The sequence below is a fragment of the Sitodiplosis mosellana genome, unplaced genomic scaffold (assembly GCF_009176505.1).
Source record: "Sitodiplosis mosellana isolate CC-2019 unplaced genomic scaffold, AAFC_SMos_1.0 Smas_scaffold_1, whole genome shotgun sequence".
Lineage (NCBI taxonomy): Eukaryota > Metazoa > Arthropoda > Insecta > Diptera > Cecidomyiidae > Sitodiplosis > Sitodiplosis mosellana.
The window spans coordinates 12,637,896-12,654,066 of record NW_022595244.1 but is presented as its reverse complement, the minus strand read 5'-3'; the positions used below and the strand labels follow the sequence as shown (position 1 = coordinate 12,654,066).

Sequence of the window (16,171 nt, the reverse complement as noted above, 5' to 3'; positions counted from 1 at the left end):
TTGAATAAAGTAATTTTGCATAATAGATCTGTGTCTATTTCTTTAAAAAGAAATCTCTCATTGTGAACAAATCGAGCAAACCATTTTTCGGTCCCCTTTCAAGGCATTGTTGGTATGCGTGTCGTTTGATTTCTCAGAACGTGGAAAAGGTTTTGAAAAAAGCAATTTTTGTTGATTTTGGTAAATTATTTTTGAAAAGTGTATGCAAATACGTTCGCAATATGAACTATGAAATTTGTCATAAAATTTAAAAGGTCGCTTTAGTAGCGTTCATATGCCGCTTGAATCGCTATCATGGACGCAAACAAATCCGTTATGAATCTGACTTTTTTTAAATAAAAAAACATCTTCGAATAAAAAAAAGGTAAACTAAAATTGTAAATTCAATTTCTCAACACACAGTTTATAAAAAAAATTATTTGCATCAATAAAACTTAGAAAAACAACAATTATTCTACTGCAAACGATTCCCATTTGAAGTTTGAAACTTCGAAACTAACAGCGACATCTAACGAAAATCCGTGTGTTGTTGTTTCAAATTTCAAGTGGGAATCGTTTGCAGTGAAATAATTGTAGTTTTCCTAAGTTTTATTGATGCAAATAAAATATTTTTCATAAACTGTGTGTTGAGAAATTGAATTTACAACTTTTTTCTACATTTTTTTTATTATGAAATATTTTTGGATTTTTTTGTTTTGAAAAAAAGCACTGAGAACTTTTTTTTTGGTTCAATATCAACCGACTAAAACGATACCTAGCGGATATGCTAGCCCTTTAATTTTTATGATAAAATTTGCAATGGTCTTTTTTTAACCGAATTATTCAATGGTTTTAATTCTATGGATCCGCAATAAATCCAAAAATAACGTACATTTGTTTGCGAAATATTATGTAAATTTTTTTATTGTGAGAATATCACATACGCACTGGCAGAGCAAAGTAAATGTGAAATTCAACGTTCTTTTTTACTTCTTTTGAATAATCGTATGGCTGCAGCAATGTTCCGGACTTAATGCCATCTATGGAAATTTCATTTCTTATGAATTGACGATATATATATATATACATATTCTCTCTATACTGTAAACATTTTGAATACATAGCTATACACATTTCAAAGTGCTATGCACATTTCAAAGCGCTATACACATATCGATCATGTATGATGAGCTTTGGATAAAAAAAAATGATAACATATTTTCATATGACATTTTCACCGGTTGTCTATTTGAATTGATTTTACTTTGCGAACCCAAGGTTACGAAAATGTAAAAAAAAATCGCATGTTAGTACCCTTTTTTGAGCAAAAAACCGGTGGTTTTTGGTTGTTCTGCAAAAAAAAATTTTTACTCTTTTATTAATCAAAGTACGGATATAGCACTTTATGTTTCTTGTGCTAATAACTATTTTAAGTCCAGAAATGTCGAAATAAAATTAAAACATCAGATTGACTTTACAAGAACAGTGTTCCTTTCGTATGAACATCTGGCTTACACCACCGACAGTTGGAGGATTCTCAAGTTCATTTGAATGTCACGTGTGAACACAAGTATGAAAGAACATCAGCTGAATAACGACACGTCCATTTCAAATATTTGGTGAAATTTGTAAATTTATTACTTCATAATACTTTTACAATTTGCAGAATGGTTCATTTTAATAATATTTATTTACTGGTAACATGATTTTTATTTCAAATCAATCGATATTTCCTAATTTACTTATGAAAAGACTTATTGAAGGTGGTTGTTGAAGTAAAAAATCCATTCCGTTGGCTCTACGTGGGCATTACTAAATTTTCTAGGTTGATTCATCGTTTTGTTTTTTGTTCATCACCATCATTCTTCTTCTTCCAAGCACTTGAGTTATAATAAGTTTCGAAAGCAGAATCGCCGATAAGTCCAAGAACAGCAACACCAAGCACAATAGGTGCAAACCACATTTTACTGACCAAACTCATCTTAACGCTCAAACTGTTTTTTATTATACCAGGAGAAAAGGAATGACAAAAAAATTTATGATTTAATTTTCCACATGTGAAACGGATTACACACAATGTTAATTAATCACATTCTCAAAGGATTTCGGATAAAAAAAAAATAACTTACGATATCTACTCACACAATTGCTGTGTATTTTGTACTGTGTTTGTAAGAGTTGCACGTACGCACTGGCCTCGCAGGGGAAAGTGAAATGAAATGCTCTGCGTTCGAATTTTTTGAATCGTCGTATAACTTCACGCATGAATCATCTGGATGGAACCGACTACCAATGCCATCTGTAGAAATTTTAATGGGAAATTTCTACGTAACAGAAATATGAATTGACGAAATATGTATATGTTCACAGCTATATTGAATATATATAACAGCTGTTCTGGAACGCATATGATTTTGTTCACGTAGAAGCTTTTGATAAAAAAAGAGAACATTTTGGGATTTTTTTGAATTTCTTTATTCGTAATAAATACTTCAACAGTTTGTTGAATGAGTGAATTTTGATTATTTTTATCTGCAACTAATAATAATCAATCGATTTCATGTTTTTTTACTACCCCAAGGAACAATTGTTACATCTTTTAACGTTAAAAATGACTAAATTGCGTTACATGAATGTTTCTTCTACATATGAATGTTTTTTTACTACATTTATGATAGCAATCCAAATGAAATGACATATAGAAGATGTATTATGGATATCAATAGTTGTTGAAGTAACAAATCTATTCCGTTTGCTCAACGTGGGCGTTACTGCATTTTCCAGGTTGATTCATCGTTTGTTTTTAGTTCATCATCACCATTCTTCTTCTTCTCCTTTTCTAGATACCCATTACTTGGATTTAAAATTTCAAATGCAGAATTGGCAATAACTCCAAGAACAGCAACACCAAACACATAAGGCAACAGCTGATATGGTTTAAACCAAAGCTTATTGATCGTATTCATCTCAAACACCAATCTGTTTTTATGATACCAGAAGACAAAAATAATAAAAAAATGTTTATTCACATTTCACACATTTGAAACGGCATACATCGAATACGCACAATGTGAATTGACAATGACAAGATAATGTACATTAATTAAGAATTTCGAAATAATCAATTAGCTTACTATGCTTCAATTGCGCTGTGTATTGTTTTAATGAGAATAGCACGTACGCACTGGCCTCGCAGGGGAAATTGAAGACATTCTACGTTCTAACTTTTTGAATTGTCGTATGACCGCAAGAACCATTTGGATTTTTCGAACTCAATGCCATCTGTAGAAATGTCATTGAAAAATTTCTTTGCAACACAAATATGAATTGGGGAAATATATATGTCCGCAGCTATATTGAGTATATACCTGCTATTTTTAAGCGCATATATGCTTGCATCCATATCTACATATATATGGAAATTTGGATCACTTATAAGCTTTGTATAACGAGCCGATTGAATGGCCATTTTTACATTTCATCCATAGCGGTGCACTGCCCATACAAACGTGCCAGGGCGCGTAGTGCTCTACGTCATGTAGTTTGCATAACGTAGTTAGGGCGCGTAGTATTATCGTTGCACCGCTATGGTTTCATCGAATAAAAACGCAACAATTCGTGTAAAATAAACAAAGAAAACATTTTGTGATTTTTTTTTAATTTTTTTTTTATTCGTAATACTTCTACAGTTTGCTGAATGAGTATATTTTGATGATATTTATTTGAAACTGATTATCGATTGATTTTTATACTCATGGTTTTTTTTTATTGTAATCTGAGTGATTCATGGTTTTGGTTTTGGTTTTGGTTCATCACCACCAATCTTGATCTCTTGCTTCTGATAATAATACAAATAGCCAAGTCCAAGAACGGCAACTCCAGCTAGAAGAGCCAATTGCTGATTTGGTTTCCACCAACCCTTATTTGTGACCGGATTCATCTTAACGCCCAATCTGTTTGAAACAATCCAGTAGATAAAGAGTAATTTCGTTATTCAAAATTTTAAAATTTCGAATAATAACAAATATCCGTTCACAATCACAGTCAAAATGCAATAAAATATCAAAATAAATCCACTAATAACTCACTATGTTATTATTGCGCTGTATTTTTTACTTTCTGGTAAGAATAACAAATACGCACTGGCAGACGAATGCGAAAGTGAACTTCTACGTTTTACTTTTATGCATTGTCAATTATTGCATCAATCATCTGGATTTTTCGAAACGACTACCAATGCCATCCATGGACAGAACATCCAGTGGAGCTGTATTATCTCCACTTGTCTTGAATGTTGCATTGATTTTTCAGCTTACTTAAGATATTGGCGTACTCCACGATAATAGCAACAAAATACGAGTGGAGTAAACCATCACATTTTTCAAATTGGACCGTATTTCGTTGTATTTTAAATGTTCAAAACGAATCTAGCTATCAGGCTATCAGTAGTGAGTGTACTTGGCATGGAAGACAGGCATTTATTTCAGTAACAGTTGTCTTTGGAGACAAATACATTACTAGCTATTGCTAGGACAGTTTAGGGAATTTATTGTTAGCAACTGTCGTTCCTGATAAGAAAAGTTATAACTGAAAACACCAAAAATTTATTATTCGTCAAACTAGTGTTTTTTAGTCCAGTGCTTATATTCAAATCAACTTATTTCCAAATGTGAGCAAAGTTTATTCCAATTATTTACCAAATAACGATGAACTTGAACCATCCAAATGAGCCTCTGGGTCGAAGTGAAATCGATTCATCTAAAGAAATCTATTGGCTGTGTTAAATGACGCTAGCTTTAAATGTGAATGTATGGATTTTTTTTTCACAAAAATTCCAACCCATTTTAAAAACAAATGATCCTTTCGACGACTGAGGAATAACGAAAATGAAAATCCTTTGTTTACAAAATACGCAAACCGTATTCAATTTCGAACAACACTCGTTGAACGCATCCATTTTATATGCTAAAATGTCATTCTACTTTCACTTTGTTTGTTACTCTATCGTTTGACAGTCTAACTCAAACAACTGAACAAGCTGAATGTAAGGTCGAATGTAGCCGGTGTTTCGGAAAATTTTGAAATTCTATTCGAACGGAATACTGAAAATATCAAAATGGAAACCGATTTGGAAGAGCCAGAACCGTCCACATCGAGTCAACTACCACAAACTCCGGACAGTGACGTAAATGTTGACAAAGAACTGAATAAACTGTTGACGGTCGAAGATTTTCTGCTCAAGTCAAAAACGTACATGTTAGACTACGAAAAGCATATGTTTTTGGATACGATCGACTCAGATTGCTTGGTGGTCACCGCTAGGTAAGTAACAAAGCATTTCGACATCAATCCAATCCGTTGAAAAACTATTATCATCAATTGCAGAGGCATTGGATATGAACGTGTCGTACTGAATTTACTAAAAGTTTATTGTGATCCGGCGAATCTAATCATGGTCATAAACAGTGCCGACTACGAAGAAAAGTACTACCGTAGTCAAATCGAAGCCAAATACGTACACGAATCGTCCACCAATAGTAATGAAAGGTAAACATTTGATCCTGAATCCATTTGATCTTGATCAACAAACAAATTTTCATTCCAGAGAACTCACTTATCTCATGGGTGGGATTCATTTCATTTCCACACGAATATTGGTGGTTGATTTGCTGAAGAAAAGAATCCCAATGGAGCTAATCACCGGAATCATCGTTTTGCGTGCTCATCAAATCATTGAATCATGCCAAGAGGCATTTGCACTACGTCTTTATCGCCAGAGCAATAAGACGGGTTTTATCAAGGCATTCACTAACAATGCCGAAGCATTCACTTACGGCTATGGTCATATTGAGAAAGTGATGCGAAATCTATTCGTTACAGAATTATTCATTTGGCCACGGTTTCATGCATTGACTCGGAAAGCACTGAAGGCCTTTGAACCAACTGTGGTCGAGCTGCACATTCCAATGACAGAGAAAATGATTTCGATTCAAACCAATCTCCTCGATATTATGAATTTTTTGGTAAAGGAAGTCAAGAGAATCAATCGTTTCGTTGACATGCAAGAAATCACTGTGGAAAATTGTGTAACAAAACGGTTCCACAAGATTTTACAAGCCCAACTCGATTCGGTATGGCATCAACTCAACTCACAAACGAAACTTCTGATATCGGACTTGAAAGTACTTCGAAGTTTAATGATGTAAGTTAAGCACAATCGGTGAAAAGAGAAGGAAATTGATTGTATTCTCATTTGTAGCTCCACAATTTACAATGATGCAGTGTCTCTCTTCGTTACAATGAAACGGTATCGAAGTCAAGAGTATGCAATGAACAACTCCGGATGGGTTTTATTGGACACGGCTGAGCAAATATTCAAAACTACTCGTGAACGGGTCTACAATTCAAAAGATGGTTTGTATTTTTAAACAACAATGAGAGAGCATGATTAACGTTAAACAAACACATGATTAAATCTGCTTTTGCCATAGAATTCGAGCCAGAGAACTGTCCAAAATGGGAAACGCTGTCTGAAATATTGCGTGTCGAAATTCCTAATGATGCTAAAGCAGCTATCGATTCGGGACGTCGACCAGCTACGAAACCGATTATTGTACTTATTTTGTGTCAAGATTCACGCACATGTTACCAATTGAATCAGTATTTAACTCAAGGTGCCGAAAAGTATTTACTATTTACGGCCATGAAGAATGATATTCCAATCAAAAAGCTATCCGAAGCTTACAAGAGTGTCAAAGAAAGTGATATCAATAGTATTCGTTTGCATGGTAGTAATTTGCAGAATGAAACGATCAAGGTAAGAATGGATAGACCATTATTTCATCTTTCGATCTTCTTCTGATGTTTCGTATGCCGTCAACTCAACATTTTTCGAAATCTTTACAGCCAACTACAAATGTTGCTGCTTCAACGAGCACCAAGCGAAAGGCTACATCAGATGTAAATACGGAAGATGCAAACCAGACACTGAATGAAACCAAGCCGGAGAAAAAAGGATTTCTGCGCGATCGAATTGCCAAGCGAAAAGAGGCCGAAACGAATGAGTTTGGCGAGGAGGACGAAGGAAATAAGGCGGTGAATGAACTCGATGAACTTGCAACCGAAGACATATCCGAGTTTTCACTCTATCGGGAGTCATACTTGCTCACTGTAACGGAGAATAGTTCGGCTGCAGTTGAAGTCGCCGCAAAAAACGATTCTTTCGATATCACTCAAATGACGAACGGTACATTCGAATCATTTGCTGAGGTAAGTTTTTACACAAAAAACACTTTTTCTCTCAGAAATTCACCGTAATTTCATGTTCCATTCAGCTTGAGAGTCTCGATATCAGCCAAATCATTCAGCACCAGCGCAAGCCGATTGTGTGCATTCAAACGTTCAAAACGGGTGAAGATGGTCCCTTGTCGCTAGATCGAACGCTCAATGAAATCGACCCAAGCTATGTGATTATGTACCATTGTAATGTGACAGCCATTCGACAAATTGAGGTCTATGAAGCGCGAAAACGTCGTGTGCAAAGCCAACGACTAAAAGTTTTCTTCATGGTGCATGCACAGACCGTTGAAGAACAATCCTATCTTACATCATTGCGACGTGAAAAACAAGCGTTCGAATTGATTATTGATACGAAAAAAGTAGGTTAAAGAGAATTTTCTTGCTGTTTGCAAACTAAATTCAATGACGTCATTCATTGCAGAAAATGGTGGTGCCGGAGCATCAAGATGGCAAAACAGATGATTCGATGATAGCCTTCCAGAAGGTCACAGACGTTGTGGCGAACACACGTCAAGCCGGTGGCCAACAGCTAACCAACGAAGAAGGTACAATCATTCCCCGGATAATCGTCGATATGCGAGAATTTCGATCCGATTTACCGTGTTTGATTCATCGTCGTGGCATTCAAGTGGTCCCAGTAACGATAACAATCGGCGATTACATTTTAACGCCGGACATTTGCGTCGAAAGAAAGTCGATATCCGATTTGATTGGCTCATTGAACTCAGGTCGTCTCTACACACAATGCATTCAAATGACTCGTTTTTACAAGAAGGCAATTTTACTGATTGAATTCGATCAAAATAAACCGTTCCATCTCCAGGGTCACTATATGATTTCTGGCGAATCATCGACATCGAATATAGATATTACACAAAAGCTGCAGTTGCTTACGATTCATTTTCCAAGATTGCGATTGGTATGGTCGCCCAGTCCATATGCGACAGCTCAATTATTCGGCGAATTGAAGCAGGGCAAACTTGAGCCAGATGCAGTGCAAGCAGCTGCTCTTGGTTCAGATGAGAATTCAAAAGAGTTGGATAGTATTGCGGATCGAATGAATACAAATATCTACGATTTTCTACTCAAACTGCCTGGAATCACCACTCGAAACATCGCAAAGGTCATGATGAAAGTGAAAAATTTAAAAGAGCTCATCAAAATGAATTTGGTAAGAACGAGATAAAACTATGAGCTATAGACGAGATAAGCCTAATTTTGATTTGGATTTTTATTTAAGGAACAACTAACTGAAGTTCTGGGCAGTGAAGGAAATGCAAAGATGCTATGGGAGATTATTCACATCGCCCACAGGCCAGTCGAAGCCGAATCAAACGAGAAACAATTCATGTCGAAGTTCAAAAGAGGCAAAGGAAAGCGATTCTAAGCAAAGAAAAAGATCAATTGCATGCCAATGTTTTGGCTGCAAATATTTAAAGGCTTATGATTCGAAAGGTAGGAAATTGGGTACCATCGTTAACATCAACAACCACAATAAAAAGTGGTAAAAGTGAAAATTAAATCTTCACATGTGAGAAGGAATGTAAACGAGTTAGTTCTCTGAATATGTGTGTGCGTAGATTTTTTTTCTTTTCTAATGTTAAAAAATAAATAAAAACAAAAATTGTGAATGTAAATCTATAATGTTTGACTATGCATCTCCTTCACAGCTACTCTATTTTCGTTTGTATTAAAATTATTTTACATTTTTAGCACTACATGAAATGTAGAGCTACAAATCTGCTTTTATTTCTCGGTCAAGTTTGACTACTCAAATAAATGTTGGTGTATTTAAATTATATGCTCATATTCTTTATTTGATTTAAAACCGGTGCACTAATGAAGATTTAATATATAACACTTCATATATACATAAAAGATTGACATACAATTTTTTTATTTTTCCAAACTATATTTTATCATACATTAGTATCATACATTTTATTTGTTTCTTATATATTACTTCAAAGTTACTTTGATGAAATACATTTCATGTAGTGCGCCAAAAAATAGTTTGTTGTGAAACAACAAAATAGATTAAGTAACTAAAAAATCAAGAACGCAGAGCGGAGCGAAGCGAAGCTCTGCGGTCTTGTTTTTTATTCCAATGTCTTTGCTTCATGTTTTTTATTCTTACTTTAAGTATAGATAAGTGTGCGGCCACAATTTCTATTTTTTTCGTATGGGAGAAATTATGACCGTAGAAATTATAATAGAAAATAAAAAGGAATATGAATATACAGTTACACGTGCAAAATGGTAAAAAATAAACAGAGTTCGTTCCAAACATTCTTATTTCTTGCGTTGAAATTTCAGTTTATAAATATCGCAAGAATAAGCACGAGAACAAAGTTCGTTTCTTTCCATTAGTATCTGTTTCCATTGGCTGCCAAGAATTTGGGTCAAAACATTGTTTTCATGCTGCCTACTATTTTGTATTATAATTAATTCCAACTCAGATAATTCGCTGAGCAGGATTTGACAATTTTTTATAAACAATTTGCTAGGTATCTTTAGTATTTTCAAATTTTTCATATGTAACGTCAAGTTCATCAAAGCTACATCGCTGCTGTCCAGAATGTCCAGAAGAAGACTAAAAGACAATCTTTTGAAATCATTGAACACAAATGATCCATAAAATTTATCAGGTGAAAAACCTTTACATGAAAATGTATCAATTGTTTTGAACCGAGAAAATGGAATTCGATCTCTTTTTGATTCATAGTTTGCTTGTATTTTCAAAGTTTTCAATTCTGGTAAAATTTCATTCAACGATGGAATAATTAAATCGAAGGAATCATCTGATGGAAATGCTAACCACAATTTTTTGATTTGACGATTCATATGTAAAAAAGAAATAAATGAATCAACATCTTTTCTACTCTCCAAAGTTGTTCTGAATTCATCCATATGTGGAAAACATTTTCTTTCTAATGTTATTGGAATACATGATAAAAACAGATAGTTTAGATTCGGCATGTATTCTATTGCATCAAAACTAACATCTCTAGTTTGTCCAATGAATTTTTTAAGTTTTGTTAATGGCTTATTTAATGGCAAAAATGGATATGCAAAAAATTCTAATACTTCCAATGAATCTGCACAATATTCTAAAATGTATTCGATAACGTACTTGTAGGAGCTTGGTATATTTCTTTCATCCCAACTACGTGGATGATAATCAGAATGAATATAAATATATTTGATGGATTCACCGAAATTACGAATCAATTTAAACCACACTTTTGCATCATTAATTCTAATGATTGGTTTGATTTTACAATAAAAACTAAAATGGACTGTATCCAAATCAAATTGAAAAGCATCAATACATATCAAACGATGTGCGTGTTTTCGAGAATATATTGATTTAGCAATAGTTTGCAGGCGTTTACTGACATCGGAAATATTTGCCAAATCTGCTAATTCCAAGTAGGATAAAATCATTTCAATAGCATCGTCACACATATCGTCGATTTTTTTTGGTATTTTACTACATTCAAATATTTCAAACTCCTTTGGATGCGAACTGGAATTTTCATGTTCCATTTTACGTTTCAAATCAGACTGAGGTCGTCTGTTAACCCCGTTTGTCTAGATACAATAGAAGAAATAAATTTAAGAACATTATTTTCAAAAGTAGCGACTAAATGAATAACGCAATAAATTTACCACAAGTTTTCAGCGAAAGATAGATCTTTCTTGGTAATCGCTTTGCATAGCATACCAAATGATTTAATATCGTCCTGCATCTCATATGTTTTTGTCAGTGATTAAAATACTTGCCACTTTATTATCAATATTTCTAATGCCATCAAGTGAGAAAGAAAATGAAAAAATACAAAAAAGTACAAATTAAAGTTATTTACTTTACAGCGTTGCAATATAATACTATATTTCATTGAATAAAACTCCAAATATTTTATTTTAAGTCTGTAAAAAAATTGTATGAAAAAATTCCACTGACTTTATTGGTGTCTGACAGCTAACTAACTACTATACATATACTAGTTCCTACGTCATGTTCTCCTGTGAGAGTATCACACATACACTCATAAAAAAACTACGAATGGTATCAGTGCTACTATTCATAAAAAATACATTTACATATTTCAAATGGGATCTAAATATCATTATTTAACAAGTGAAACTGGAAATTAATAAATTTTTGTAACTGTTGATCAAAAACGATTTTTTTGCGATTTCTATATTGAATTTCTCTTATTTAAAGAGAAACTGATGAAAATATTGCATTGAAAAAGTAAAATGTCTGCATTAAATACAAACGATAACATGAGAATTAAACGCACGCACCGCTGTCATCTAACTTCAAAGCGAACAAACATAGTATACCTGTATTGTCATTGCGATATATGAGCAGCGCCTGTCCGAGCGCTCACGGCGCTCCGGTGCAAGTTTTATTCATGCGCCCCTGAAATTTCATGACCCAATTTTTTTTGACAATGATTAATTTAAATTTTAAATCGTATCTTTTTGTAGCGAAAACAGTATTTATTCATGAATTTTTTACATTCGATTTGTAAATAATTTTTATTGCGTGATATAACATTGAATGTTCATTATTAAATATTGCGAATTTTCGTAACTGATCAGTAAAAGGAAACTTTCCGGGCTTTGGAAGCGGCAAATTCGTCGATGATATCCTCATATTGAATTGAATCAGCAATTTCATGCTCAATTGATATTGTAGCTAAGCCATTCAAACGGTCTTGTGACATCGAATTGCGCAGGTAGTTTTTAGTTATTTTCAGCTTAGAAAAAGTCCTCTCAGCGGTTGCAACTGACACAGGACTTGTCAAAAATATCCTGTAAGCAATAACGGCGTTGGGGACAAGATTTTCCATACCGCTGCTCTTGATCCCGTTGAGTATATCGATGACTCTAACCAAATGACGATGCTTTACCAATTCCGCCACAACCGTCATCTCTGAAATCAATTCGTCAACATCAATATCACATTCTTCTCCCTTTGAAAGCGTTACTTGAAGCTGTTTGCACGACTTGAGCAAATTTCCATTTCTTCTATTTTGATCAAAATCGTCAAATTTGTAGAGAAAGGAGAATGTTGAATTGTGCTTCTCTAATGCAACGAATCGCTCCTCTACTGCATTGATTGCTACGTTCAAGACAACATCAATGAAATCATTTTGGAAGCTTTCTTCCGAATTTATTTCACGCCCAACAGCAACACGCTTGCGACTGTTTGTAAAAACGACCTCGATTTCCATACTCTCACAGATTTCTGTTGCTTCACTAAAAACTTTTTCAGGTCCAGTTGATCTGTATTCTTCCAAAAAAAAATTAGTACTACCCAAACAAAGTACAGCGGCTTGCAAATCCGAATCAATTGATTGCAGGGCTTTCGAAGCAATGTTAACGTGACTTAAAACATCGTACCACATACATACTGCACACACAAACGGATAATCAATTTTGTCGATAATTGCTCTAGCTTCATAACGAACTTTATCCTTGAAAGCGGTTGAATTCTCAATTTCATCCAATGCAGCGATTATTTTGCCAAGATTCAGCCGAAGTGGTTTCATTGCAGCGATTCGACTGGACCATAGAGTTGTGCAAAGGTTTTTCGGAGCTAACGTGGAAGCTGTCGTGATATGGCTTTTCATAATATCCCACCGATTCGAAGAACCTGAAAGAAATTTATAAATTTCTTCGACCAAAGAAAAAAAACTAACGGTTGCCCCCGATGCAGCAGCAGCTTCATTCACAACAAGATTTAGTGAGTAGTTTGAACATGGTACAAAAAATGCTCTTGGGTATTTTTCCAGAATTAGGTTCTGCACGCCGATGTTTTTCCCTTTCATGTTCGCGCCATTATCATAGCCTTGACCTCTCAAGTTTTCGGGATCTAATCCAAGTGATTCCAATTCATTGATTGCCATTTCTTTGATCCCAAGTCCAGTTTTTTCGTGCATTTCCAAGAATTCAAATTTTGCTTATATTTCTAGCGCCTTTTTCAAATTTCAAAATGTAAACAGTACAATATCGGCGCTCATTCAAATGATTGACAAGTATATTTAAACACTTTTAGCGCTCTTTAAAACTCATCTTGCGGTTTTTTAAATGTAATCGTCAGTAAAAATTGGTCGTTATGTGTTTAAATACATAGAAATAGAACACTCGCGCGCCTTCGGCGCGCTCGCATTAATTAAATTTGAGAATTTTTATTCTCGCGCGCCTTTGGCGCGCACGCTTTAATATACCAATTTTTGCGCTCGTGCGCCCTTGGCGCGCTCGCGCCTCGGTGCGTTGCACCGGCTGCACCGGCGGTTGGACAGGCGCTGATTGTGAGTCGGTTGTTTTGTTTTCGCAAATATTACGAAAATGGATGAAGAAAACAATGTGGAAATTCAACTGAATGTTGTAAGCATTTTTTATCAATTAATAATATTGAATTTCATATTTTATATCACTAATATTTTGTGGTTACTAATTCAATTCGAATAAATTTTTTTCATCTTCAGAGCATGATAGAAATGCCAGACAATCCCACACCAGAAGATGTCGGTCAAGCAATATTATTGATAGAGCAATATAATAGTGATAATGCCTTGGAATCAAGCAACGGGTCATCAAACTCGGGTGAAACGGTTTCGGGAGAAGAAGAGGCACTTGAAATCGTATGTAAAACAAACCATTCTAATGAAATGTTTTCGAACTGATTTATATACATTTTATGTCTTTTTAGGAATATATCACTAAAAATAAGCAAAAAATTTGGGATGATTTAAAAAATGATGCCGATGAAGAGGCATTTCTAAATCTTGCGTCTTCAACTGGCTATAGTCCAAACACTTGTCGGGACATATACAAAAATAAATCCATTTTATTGAGTCAAACAAATGATGATTTGTTCGTGAAAGAAATAATCGCAATTGCCAAACGAAAATTAGGTTATCAACAGAAACCATCACCAAACGTCAAAACAGATGATTCGATGATAGCCTTCCAGAAGGTCACAGATGGTGTGGCGAACACAAGTCAAGCCGGTGGCCAACAGCTAACCAACGAAGAAGGTACAATCATTCCCTCCACCTGAGTGGCGAATATCGAATTCTGTCTGAACGAGTACCCGATTGGCCAATAATCGAAAAGAAAATTTGCTCATTCGAAATTACCATTCATTTGTTACTAGTTTCCATTAATTGCCCACTATCAGTTCGTTATATTGCTATTAATTTCATTTCTTCTTTCTTGGTTCAGATGAGAATTCAAAAGAATTGGATAGTATTGCGGATCGAATGAATACAAATATCTACGATTTTCTACTCAAACTGCCTGGAATCACCACTCAAAACATCGCAAAGGTCATGATGAAAGTGAAAAATTTAAAAGAGCTCATCAAAATGAATTTGGTAAGAACGAGATTGATGAACGAGATAAGCCTAATTTTGATTTGGAATTTGATTTAAGGAACAACTAACTGAACTTCTGGGCAGTGAAGGAAATGCAAAGATGCTATGGGAGTTTATTCACATCACCCACAAGCCAGTCGAAGCCGAATCAAACGAGAAATAATTCATGTCGAAGTTCAAAAGAGGCAAAGGAAAGCGATTCTAAGCAAAAAAAAGATCAATTGCATGCAAACATTTGTTTTGGCTACAAATATTCATATCATAAAATTGAAATGAATAAAGTTGTTGATTTTCGTTTAAGATGTTGATTCGTTTATTTACTGCTAAAATTACAATCTAAACAATATTCCAAGCCTCTTCAAAGGCGTTGCACAGCTTCGAGCAAGCCAAAGCGGCTGATAAAGGATAATTACTAATTGAAAATGCCCCTTCAGTGTAGTCAACATTCACATTTCCATGGGCGAATGCGCCAATAACCAAAGCAATTGGCTCATCATCATTCTTGGGCACAAGCTCGCGTGGACTCTTAAGCGTTCCGGTAAATGACATAATGTACTTCTTGCATCCAACGGGTAAATGATCTGTGATGGGATTTTTAATGACTTTCATCAGTTTGATCGTTGTATCGGCTGCTCGGACACTCATCTTGTGCAGCAATTGAACTGGAAATTCAAAAAAATAAAAACAAATTAGCCGTGTCTTCATTACGGTTCGGAATCATTAGTTTATTTTGACTCAACACTTACCCATCAAACCACCAAATCGTTTGAACGTACGAGGGATTCGGGTTTGTGGATTGATTTCAATTAGCACATTCTTGGCGGTGTGAATGTACACCTGTAGCAAACCGGCACGGTTCAACGGAGAATCGAACAGCATGAGCAGCGATTGATGTGTAATATCTGGTCGAACTGAACCCGGATCTTTGTTATTCCGTCGCATAATATTGATGTGATCATCGCAATTGAGCAATTCAAACGTGTTTCCAACCTGCAACCATATCAATAACAAAACATGTAAACACATTGTCTGCGGCAACGATGAATGAGAGGTTAATTACCTTCACTGTTTCCAATTGTGCGCCTTCCAGAATAATAATCAACCGCTTCTCCTGTGATCGAATGTGACTAGTAGCCAGAAATTTGGCGGGTAAACCAAATTCATTGGTATCTTTTTGTTCAACTTCAAACTTTCGCTTTTTGCCCATTTTATTTTCCCTTCAGAATACACACAAAACGCGTCTGACGTGAATTTATAAACAAAACTACAATAGAAGTTCAGTTGTCAGATGCACGTGCGTTGACTGAGCGACTTTGACTTTTCAACCAGGCAATAGCATGAGAATTCGAAATTCGCACACAGTGCGTTCCATTTTCGAACGGATTTGAACGCATCCGTTACGGTGAGAGCGCATACGAGCAACTGAGTCATTTATTCGCCGCAATACGATGCGTTGTAGGCCATGCGTCCATCATCTAATGGAAAAACCTTAGTGT

The 16,171-nt window shown here is 35.0% G+C and overlaps 5 protein-coding genes and 1 long non-coding RNA gene across 12 annotated transcripts; 2 read left to right on the top strand and 4 right to left on the bottom strand.

The window, feature by feature from the left end:
* Positions 1-1,592: 1,592 nt before the first annotated feature.
* LOC129572316 (uncharacterized) lies at positions 1,593-4,691 on the bottom strand. Of its 3 annotated transcripts, none has more exons than XR_008688431.1 (5): positions 4,677-4,691; positions 4,068-4,566; positions 3,047-3,932; positions 2,109-2,958; positions 1,593-1,973 (listed from the first exon to the last, which is right to left on the bottom strand). It is a non-coding gene; the product is annotated as an uncharacterized LOC129572316 (long non-coding RNA). The 3 variants fall into 3 exon arrangements; XR_008688426.1 differs by having other exon boundaries at positions 3,114-3,932; XR_008688429.1 differs by having other exon boundaries at positions 2,122-2,958; positions 3,114-3,932.
* On the top strand, positions 3,443-8,915 carry LOC129572271 (DNA repair endonuclease XPF). Of its 3 annotated transcripts, none has more exons than XM_055452226.1 (10): positions 3,443-3,960; positions 4,995-5,301; positions 5,365-5,526; positions 5,585-6,181; positions 6,239-6,393; positions 6,471-6,796; positions 6,886-7,248; positions 7,314-7,637; positions 7,700-8,449; positions 8,519-8,915. In XM_055452226.1, exons 2-10 carry the CDS (start codon positions 5,096-5,098, stop codon positions 8,663-8,665), a joined length of 3,030 nt encoding a protein of 1,009 aa, XP_055308201.1. In that variant the 5' UTR covers positions 3,443-3,960; positions 4,995-5,095; the 3' UTR covers positions 8,666-8,915. The 3 variants fall into 3 exon arrangements, with proteins under 3 accessions (XP_055308201.1, XP_055308194.1, XP_055308207.1); XM_055452219.1 differs by having other exon boundaries at positions 3,446-3,599; XM_055452232.1 differs by lacking the exon at positions 3,443-3,960 and adding an exon at positions 4,105-4,648.
* Positions 8,916-9,068: 153 nt separating this feature from the next.
* Positions 9,069-11,342, bottom strand: LOC129572296 (uncharacterized). 3 transcript variants are annotated; one of them, XM_055452255.1, is made up of 3 exons: positions 11,246-11,342; positions 10,951-11,083; positions 9,069-10,872 (listed from the first exon to the last, which is right to left on the bottom strand). In XM_055452255.1, exon 3 carries the CDS (start codon positions 10,825-10,827, stop codon positions 9,571-9,573), a length of 1,257 nt encoding a protein of 418 aa, XP_055308230.1. In that variant the 5' UTR covers positions 10,828-10,872; positions 10,951-11,083; positions 11,246-11,342; the 3' UTR covers positions 9,069-9,570. The 3 variants fall into 3 exon arrangements, with proteins under 3 accessions (XP_055308230.1, XP_055308217.1, XP_055308223.1); XM_055452242.1 differs by having other exon boundaries at positions 11,171-11,326; XM_055452248.1 differs by having other exon boundaries at positions 10,951-11,279.
* A 546-nt stretch (positions 11,343-11,888) lies between these two features.
* LOC129579884 (uncharacterized) lies at positions 11,889-13,202 on the bottom strand. The gene is made up of 3 exons (XM_055470071.1): positions 13,055-13,202; positions 12,146-12,949; positions 11,889-12,007 (listed from the first exon to the last, which is right to left on the bottom strand). Exons 1-3 carry the CDS (start codon positions 13,200-13,202, stop codon positions 11,889-11,891), a joined length of 1,071 nt encoding a protein of 356 aa, XP_055326046.1.
* A 402-nt stretch (positions 13,203-13,604) lies between these two features.
* Positions 13,605-14,971, top strand: LOC129572245 (DNA repair endonuclease XPF-like). The gene is made up of 5 exons (XM_055452193.1): positions 13,605-13,683; positions 13,785-13,940; positions 14,009-14,336; positions 14,524-14,675; positions 14,734-14,971. Exons 1-5 carry the CDS (start codon positions 13,645-13,647, stop codon positions 14,836-14,838), a joined length of 780 nt encoding a protein of 259 aa, XP_055308168.1. The 5' UTR covers positions 13,605-13,644; the 3' UTR covers positions 14,839-14,971.
* Positions 14,955-16,169, bottom strand: LOC129572254 (ribosomal RNA small subunit methyltransferase NEP1). Its single transcript, XM_055452202.1, has 3 exons — positions 15,736-16,169; positions 15,422-15,665; positions 14,955-15,337 (listed from the first exon to the last, which is right to left on the bottom strand). Exons 1-3 carry the CDS (start codon positions 15,880-15,882, stop codon positions 15,012-15,014), a joined length of 717 nt encoding a protein of 238 aa, XP_055308177.1. The 5' UTR covers positions 15,883-16,169; the 3' UTR covers positions 14,955-15,011.
* Positions 16,170-16,171: the final 2 nt, after the last annotated feature.

Coding starts and splice junctions, on each gene's coding strand:
- LOC129572271 (XM_055452226.1), top strand. CDS start 5,096: ATGGAAACCGATTTGGAAGAGCCAGAACCGTCCACATCGAGTCAACTA. Junction 6,394..6,470: donor GGTCTACAATTCAAAAGATG/GTTTGTATTTTT, acceptor CTTTTGCCATAG/AATTCGAGCCAGAGAACTGT. Junction 8,450..8,518: donor AGCTCATCAAAATGAATTTG/GTAAGAACGAGA, acceptor TTTTTATTTAAG/GAACAACTAACTGAAGTTCT.
- LOC129572296 (XM_055452255.1), bottom strand. CDS start 10,827: ATGGAACATGAAAATTCCAGTTCGCATCCAAAGGAGTTTGAAATATTT.
- LOC129579884 (XM_055470071.1), bottom strand. CDS start 13,202: ATGGCAATCAATGAATTGGAATCACTTGGATTAGATCCCGAAAACTTG. Junction 12,950..13,054: donor AAGAGCATTTTTTGTACCAT/GTTCAAACTACT, acceptor AATTTCTTTCAG/GTTCTTCGAATCGGTGGGAT. Junction 12,008..12,145: donor CAACGGGATCAAGAGCAGCG/GTATGGAAAATC, acceptor CGATGTCACAAG/ACCGTTTGAATGGCTTAGCT.
- LOC129572245 (XM_055452193.1), top strand. CDS start 13,645: ATGGATGAAGAAAACAATGTGGAAATTCAACTGAATGTT. Junction 13,684..13,784: donor TGGAAATTCAACTGAATGTT/GTAAGCATTTTT, acceptor TTTCATCTTCAG/AGCATGATAGAAATGCCAGA. Junction 13,941..14,008: donor AAGAAGAGGCACTTGAAATC/GTATGTAAAACA, acceptor ATGTCTTTTTAG/GAATATATCACTAAAAATAA.
- LOC129572254 (XM_055452202.1), bottom strand. CDS start 15,882: ATGGGCAAAAAGCGAAAGTTTGAAGTTGAACAAAAAGATACCAATGAA. Junction 15,666..15,735: donor CACAATTGGAAACAGTGAAG/GTAATTAACCTC, acceptor ATATGGTTGCAG/GTTGGAAACACGTTTGAATT. Junction 15,338..15,421: donor ACGATTTGGTGGTTTGATGG/GTAAGTGTTGAG, acceptor TTGAATTTCCAG/TTCAATTGCTGCACAAGATG.